The sequence below is a fragment of the Boleophthalmus pectinirostris genome, unplaced genomic scaffold, assembly GCF_026225935.1.
Source record: "Boleophthalmus pectinirostris isolate CB_2022bp ecotype Guang Dong unplaced genomic scaffold, ASM2622593v1 HiC_scaffold_2, whole genome shotgun sequence".
NCBI lineage: Eukaryota > Metazoa > Chordata > Actinopteri > Gobiiformes > Gobiidae > Boleophthalmus > Boleophthalmus pectinirostris.
Genome location: NW_026571152.1, coordinates 42087035 through 42095119, shown reverse-complemented (window position 1 = coordinate 42095119; position 8085 = coordinate 42087035). Strand labels below are relative to the sequence as shown.

Sequence of the window (8085 nt, the reverse complement as noted above, 5' to 3'; positions counted from 1 at the left end):
AATGTCCGATATTCTGTGATCGCACAAAAGTGAATGGAGAATTTAAACTCAGAAATATAATTTTTTTTACCATATGCTTATTTTGTATTTATTTGTATTTAACCTTTATTAAACCAGGAAAAAATCCACTGAGATAAAAGCCTCTTTTCCAACAGAGTCCAGACCAAGAAGCAGAAATTTAATACACATCAAACAACAGTAAAACATCATGGGTCACAGATTTGGAAAAACAAGAAACGTAGTGAGAAGAATTCTGACATTTTCTGATCTACCTCCCTCCAATACAAAAAACAAACAACAACAAAAAAACACTTTTTACAATAGTGAAAATAATACACTTCTTAACATAAGAGCTAATTCTCCAACAACTCACCCTTATGTAACAGATAATACTCCCTACAACTGTACAACTCTTCTTTATGTAACATATAATACTCCCTACAACTATACAACTCACCCTTATGTAACAGATAATACTCCCTACAACTGTACAACTCATCTTTATGTAACATATAATACTCCCTACAACTATACAACTCATCTTTATGTAACAGATAATACTCCCTACAACTGTACAACTCATCTTTATGTAACATATAATACTCCCTACAACTATACAACTCATGTTTATGTAACAGATAATACTCCCTACAACTGTACAACTCACCCTTTATGTAACAGATAATACTCCCTACAACTGCAAAAAACAAAAGCTGATATTTAATATTTTATTACAAATTTTTCTATTTTATTTTGACTTGCACATTTACATTTTCATATAAAATGAATTTGAAAATGTAATAATTCCAGCGTTTCTAAGTGAAACTTTTAGGCTGCTCAAGAATTAAATAAATATTAGACTTCATTACATACACAGCAGTGTCATTAACACAACGGTTTTATCTTTTTCTCTTGTCTCGTCTTAAACTCTTGGTGTTTGTGTTTCAGGAGCTCGGGATCAAACATCCTCTGCACAGGAAGAAGCTGCAGCTCGCTCTCCAGGCTCTGGGCTCTGAGGAGGAGGACAACAAAGGCAAACTGGACTACAACTGGGTCACACGTGAGTAAAGACACAGTGTAAGGATTGTTCTTCGAGAAAACCTCAAACTGTCAGGTGGATTCTCTGATATTTGTGAGTCACAAATTCATCAGAATCCACCTTGGCGTCGCTGCTGTGATGGGGCCCGACAGGTCCTGGGTGTGACCAGTGTCATGTAGAAAAGAGGAGCATAACCGAGCGTCTCGTGTTTGTCTCAGGGTGGTTGGACGACATCGGTCTGCCTCAGTACAAGACTCAGTTTGACGAGGCTCGAGTGGACGGACGGATGCTGCACTACATGACTGTGGTGAGAATTCTGAGCTTTGTGACATTAAACACAGATAACCTGCATTTTATTTAGCACAAATGATCATCGTATGACTTTATCTTGAATTTAAGGAGACAAAATATACCATGCACTGATACTGGATATTGGCGCAGAGATTGAAAATGTTGGTGAATCGGATTTCTGCTTCGAAGATATCGGTTCAGCTGATATCGTATTTTGGTCGATACACTGGTGTAATGAGACGATTCACTGGACAAAATTGGCCCAAATAATATAAAACTTGTATTTATCCACAGCTGTTTTAAAAACTTTAAATCATAATCAAGAGTTACACAACATATTTGGATGATTTTCTACCGTACTCTTTTTGTGTTTAAAGAAGATAATGATATTTCTAGTTATCAGTGACATCAGGAATCGGCCTAAACTTAAAGGTTGTATGGAGGATTTTTTTTTTAGTTTCAAACTGTCAGTGAAAGATTAAAATACCGTTACAGAGACGCGGCAGCTTTGTAATTATGATGACCAAAAAAAAAAAGAACGAAAATCTATCAACTGTGGACGTAGTGAGGCCAGATAAACATCAGCCAATAGAAAACGAGGCTCCCTCATTTTCTATTGGCTGTTAGGTTGTCAATCAAACTCCCTAGTATAACTGACTCGTCGGAGCGCGGGGATTATGTGGTTTACGCAGTGGTTCTTAGAGGCATTTTCGAACTGTCGCTTCCTCGCATTTCGCACAAAGTTTGTCGCGACGGCGGACGAGAATCCACGACCGGTTCGCCGCAAAAGAAAGTCAGTTTTTGAGGTCGCTGAAAGAAGAAGAGAAGTGGAAAAGTAGCAAAGCCAAACTGAGCACACGACCGAAGCAGACGAAGGGTCTAAAAACTGATGCGTCGGTCGCTGAATTACTTCTAAGACAGGTCACTTCAACAGTAATTCTGAATGCGCACAAGGACTGTCACTGTATTTCTCTTCCCTTAAAAAAATCCTCTATACAACCTTTAAAGCCAAAGTCTCGACATCGTTATCGGGACAGAAAAGTCTGTGTTGGTGATTCTTCTGCAGCCTCTGACTCTTTTGTTCCGTGTGACCCTCAGGACGACCTGCTGTCACTCAAAGTCGGGAGCGTTCTTCATCACCTCAGCATCAAACGAGCCATCCAGGTTCTCCGCCTCAACAACTACGAGCCAAACTGTTTACGGCGCCGACCGTCGGATGAGGTCTGAACTCTAAGAAAATCATGGAAAAACTTTAAAATATTGGTGCTTTTTTTAAATGACTGAAAACGCGATTTATGTTCACAGAATAACGCGACTCCAGCAGAGATTTCCCAGTGGACGAACCACAGAGTGATGGAGTGGCTGCGCTCGGTCGACCTGGCAGAATACGCCCCGAACCTGAGAGGCAGCGGCGTGCACGGGGGGCTCATGGTCAGTGTGGACGGTTTTAATCTTATTTAGTGTTTAATGAGAAGATGAACTCAAATACACTTCCGGTTTCATGAAATCTGAGTATTTCTTTCTTTATTTATTTAATAGGGACAGTGAATATTAATGAACATCTAAAACACTGCAGTGTAAATATGACAGATTATAGCAAAAATGCTCATTTCCACCTGTCGTCCCTCTGGCAGGTGACACCACAAATTTAACAGAAAAAAAATGACTGAAGAGAACTTTTCTGAAGCTTCTTGTTCAGTTTTTGCCTGTGTAAAGATCACAACATCATCAGGACACAGCTGGACATTGACATTTGGACACATTTCAGGAAGGTCATTGATATATAAACTGAATAAAATAGGTCCTAAAATACTACCTTGGGGGACCCCTGTTGGACAGTGAAGGTAGAGCGATTTAAAGCCAAAGGGTAACGCATTGTTGTCTGTGGGACAAATAAGATTCAAACCAGCACAGCGCCTCTTTAGACAAACTAAAATGGGATAATTTAGATAAAAGAATCTGGTGATTTACCATGTCAAAAGCCTTCTTAAGGTTTAGGAATACTGCGCCCACATATGCGCGTTTGTCAAGAAAACTTCTGACATTTTCAACAACAACAAAAAACAGACTCTGTGGAATGGTGACTACGAAAACCAAACTGCCTTAGGTGTAGAGGTGTAGCTCTTGTGGTTAGATGTTCATTTAATTGTTCGGCCTCCCATCTCAGCAATGTTGGAGAAAGGCCAGGAAATATATTATATAATGGAAAGTGAACATGACAAAAATTTTCAGATTTTTTCCCCCAGGATTTATCAAAATGAAATGATTTATTTTTCACAATAAACATTTTTTTTATTAATAATTTGACTCGAATCGTCTCCAAATAATCACGACGTCTTTGTTCCAGGTGTTGGAGCCTCGGTTCAACGTGGAGACGATGGCTCTGCTCCTGAACATCCCCCCGAATAAAACTCTGCTGCGCCGTCACCTCGCCACACACTTCACTCTGCTCATCGGCTCTGAGGCCCAGCAGCTCAAACAGGAGTGTCTGGAAAACCCGGACTACACCTTACTCACGGCCACCACCAAAGTCAAGGTAATACTCCCTACACTTTACTCACGGCCACCACCAAAGTCAAGGTAATACTCCCTACACTTTACTCACGGCCACCACCAAAGTCAAGGTAATACTCCCTACACTTTACTCACGGCTACCACCAAAGTCAAGGTAATACTCCCTACACCTTACTCACGGCCACCACCAAAGTCAAGGTAATACTCCCTACACTTTACTCACGGCTACCACCAAAGTCAAGGTAATACTCCCTACACTTTACTCACGGCCACCACCAAAGTCAAGGTAATACTCCCTACACTTTACTCACGGCCACCACCAAAGTCAAGGTAATACTCCCTACACTTTACTCACGGCCACCACCAAAGTCAAGGTAATACTCCCTACACTTTACTCACGGCTACCACCAAAGTCAAGGTAATACTCCCTACACTTTACTCACGGCCACCACCAAAGTCAAGGTAATACTCCCTACACTTTACTCACGGCCACCACCAAAGTCAAGGTAATACTCCCTACACTTTACTCACGGCCACCACCAAAGTCAAGGTACACCTCTATAATACTCCCTACACTTTACTCACGGCCACCACCAAAGTCAAGGTACGGCTGTATAATACTCCCTACACTTTACTCACACCCACTGCCAAAGTCAAGGTACACTTGTATAATACTCCCTACACTTTACTCACGCCCACTGCCAAAGTCAGGGTACAGCTGTGTAATACTCCCTACAGTCTGTATAATACTCCCTACACCACCAAAGTCAAGTCTAGGTAAGTCTGTGTAATACTCCCTACACTTTATTCGCGGCCACCACCAAAGTCAGAGTAAGTCTGTGTAATACTCCCTACACTTTACTCACAGCCACCACTAAAGTCAAGGTACGTCTGTATAATACTCCCTACACTTTGCTCATGGTACTGCATCCTGTCTGTATAATACTCCCTACTATACTAGGACTTAACAGACACTTCTTATCTGGTTGTTTTTATTTTTTAACTTGTTTGGACAGTCAGATTCTTGGTCGAATTTAATATTTTATGAATTTTAAATTGAGTTTTTTTTTGTTGTTTTTTTTTTATGGATCCTTTGTGAAAAATGAACGAGGTAAAGTTAAATCAGAACGACTCTACAAAATGGACGGAGCTTTTGTGAAACGCTGGGTCAGGGTTCGTCTTGCAGAAAACTAGGACACGATAAAATCCAGTCTAACACTTGTACACGTTTCTGTTCCAGCCGAGGAAGCTTTCGTTCGGGACCTTCGGCAGCCTGAGGAAGAGGAGGCACGAGGAGAGCGAAGAGTACGTTTGTCCGATGGACGTGGAGATGCCGAAGGGGCGGAGCTTCCAGAAAGGATTTGAACTGCAGATCTACGAAGACGATCTGGACCGACTAGAACAGGTGAAACATCAGAGACACAAGAGTCCAAATGATTAAATCAAATGAGAAGGAAAGTCAGAAATAAAAAACATTTTTAAATGGTCGAATATACGGTCTTTGAGTTTATTACTTTGTTCTCAGTTCAAATCAGAGACGGCATCAAAAGTCATTTTTCACTTTTCCACAGATTTTAGCTTTTAGTGGTTTTGGTTTATAAGTTGTAAATTTGAGTTTATTTATGTAGATTAGTAATAGTCATAATAATCATGATAATTTTAATATAAAAACGTTAATGATCAATCGAAAATCAATCTTTAATTCTCCGATCGATTAAGAAAATTGAATCGAATGCTCATCCCTAATCCTAATATGTGTTTGTTTTTGACAGATGGACGACTCAGAAGGTACTGTGAGACAGATCGGAGCGTTCTCTGAAGGAATCCAGAACCTCACTGTAAGAAAAACACTTATATATAAAAGTATTAACGTATTTTTTGGACTATAAGTCGCTCTGGAGTAAAGTCCACCAGCAAAAAAACTGCTCCAAGAAAAAACATAATTGCAGAGTGGACTGAACTGAAATAAAAATGCGGAGGAAACTATTTCGAGCGCTTGTATCCATCTCGTCCTTTCGGTCACTACCAGAGTCATGACCATAGGTGAGGTAGAACAAGACTGACCGGTAATCGAGAGCTTCGCCTTTCGACTAGCTTCTTCACCAAACGAATACAGCGACCGATCACTGCCGATGCACCGATCCGCCTGTCATTCACGTTACTCGTGAACAAGACCCCGAGATCTTGAACTCCTCCACTTTGAGGCAAAGACTCTCCACCCACCCGGAGAGGGCAAGCCACCTTTTGGTCGAGAACCATGGCCTCACTTGGAAGAGCTGATCAAGCCGCTTCACATCGGCTGCAACCGAGTGCAATTGCAGGTCCTTCGATGAAGCAACAGGACAACATCGTCCGCAAACAGCAAGATGAAATCCTGTGGTCAACCGACCCCCTAGTGACTAGAAATCTGTCCATAAACAGAACAGAACCGGTGACAAAGGGCAGCCCTGGCGGAGTCAACAGCAAACAGTCTGACTTACTGCCGGCAATGAACACAGCTCCTGCTCCGTCATACAGGGACTTAGCAAAGGGCACCCCATACTCCCAGAGCATAAATCCACAAACAGACAAACATGAACATTTAACAAACTCTCCATCTCTGGAAAAAAAAACATCTCACTTTTGGGGGAAATGTATTTTATAAAATTGGAGACAGGAGCCGACATTTCCTGTGTCAAGTTGTAATAAAAACAATAGAGAGAGAACAACAGACTGTTAACGTCACATATTTCACAGTTCTTCAGATAAACTATAACATAAACAACAGAACAGAACAAGTTTAACAAACTCTCCATCTCACTCCAAATCACTAAATCCATTCAATTCTTCATCCTCGGTGTCACTTCTGAACAACTCGACCTCGACCTCCGGAGGTAAACAGAGCGACGCAAACTCTTCTGTGTCGCTGTCGTCAGACTCAGCATCAGTTCCATTTAGAATTATTCGGGTCTTTCTGAATCCCGACAGGATGGTTTCAGTGTAAGTCTTAAGTAAATAAGTCTCTCTTTATATGGCACTTTTCACAGACAGTTTTGTCACAAAGACGCTTTACAGAACATTACTCAGCATTATTCTTTCACTCTATACCTGATGGTAAACTACTGTTGTAGCCACATCTGCCCTGGGGCAGACTGACAGAAGCGCGGCTGCCATGTCCAATCGGCGCCATCGGTCCCTCCGACCACCACCATCACTCACACACACACACCACTTTCATACGAGGCAATGTGGGTGAAGTGTCTTGCCTAAGGACACAACAGCAGTTTTTGCCACTGGCGCCTCGATTTTCCCAGTGTCTCACATCCCAGTACCACCCAGACCCCTGAGATCTGACGGGATCAGGCTTTGACAAACTGGTCTGGTGTCACTGAAGTCCAGGCTTTGTCCATCCAGTGACTTCAGGAACGTTTCTGGTTCCCGTGAAGCTGTGTTCTCCATCCCCACTTTCCTTCAGTCCCTCACAAGTTTCTCGCTCACTCCAAACTTATTTTCGGCTGCTCGATTACCGTTTTCGGCTGCAGATTTCACTATTTGCAGCAGGACAACGGCTTTTTCTACAGGAGACATGAGCAGTAGAGCGACGTGACAGTGTTACAGGCGAAATAGATACTGACACACAAGACTAGCGCGCCCTCTTGTGGCTGTCAGGAGGAATATTTTAATATATAAGTCACAGGAAACACCCAAACCATGAAAAAAAGTGCGACTTATAGTCCAAAAAATACGGTAATTAACTTTGTGTAACTTTGTGGTGTTAAGTTTTATTTTTTTGTGTGTGTGTTTTCCAGAGCATGTTAAAAGACGACGAATTCTTCAAAGAGATTTCAAACTCTCCGAACCCGAGCGTGACGGACGAAGAGTCGAACGCGTGAGACCCGCAAACCCGTCGCCGCGGCAACCACACGAAAATATTCCGCATCTTAGTATTACAGTCGAATGAGCCAAAGCGTTTGTTTGTTTGTTTGTTTTATATCTGTTTTTATCTTTGTTTTAAGAGGGACACATTATGGGGCGACACCACTGCAGAGTACCAGCTGGGTTCTGGAGTTTATTTTAACATTTTTTTAATGTTAAGTTTGGAATTAAATCGAACCAGCAACACACAAATAATCCTACGCTCCCACAGAGTTAATATATGTGTAAAATATAAAAAATGACATCATCAGATCAATGTACTTCCCTTTTATATCTTTATACAAACAGACAGATTAAGGTCTTACATTTCATTTGCTCTGAAGTCA

At 41.5% G+C, this 8085-nt stretch overlaps 1 protein-coding gene across 4 annotated transcripts in view; it reads left to right on the top strand.

Annotated features, from left to right (window-relative positions):
• The window catches only part of ppfibp1b (PPFIA binding protein 1b), an 85526-nt gene extending 77696 nt beyond the window's left edge, over positions 1-7830 (top strand). For all 4 annotated transcript variants that reach the window (XM_055155126.1, XM_055155125.1, XM_055155124.1 and 1 more), the window contains 8 exons: positions 949-1060; positions 1258-1346; positions 2429-2551; positions 2636-2761; positions 3678-3866; positions 5085-5249; positions 5617-5682; positions 7633-7830. In XM_055155126.1, coding sequence (XP_055011101.1) covers positions 949-1060; positions 1258-1346; positions 2429-2551; positions 2636-2761; positions 3678-3866; positions 5085-5249; positions 5617-5682; positions 7633-7716 — 954 coding nt within the window. In that variant the 3' untranslated portion in view covers positions 7717-7830. The remainder of the gene's footprint in view (positions 1-948; positions 1061-1257; positions 1347-2428; positions 2552-2635; positions 2762-3677; positions 3867-5084; positions 5250-5616; positions 5683-7632) is intronic.
• The last annotated feature ends 255 nt before the right edge of the window (positions 7831-8085 follow it).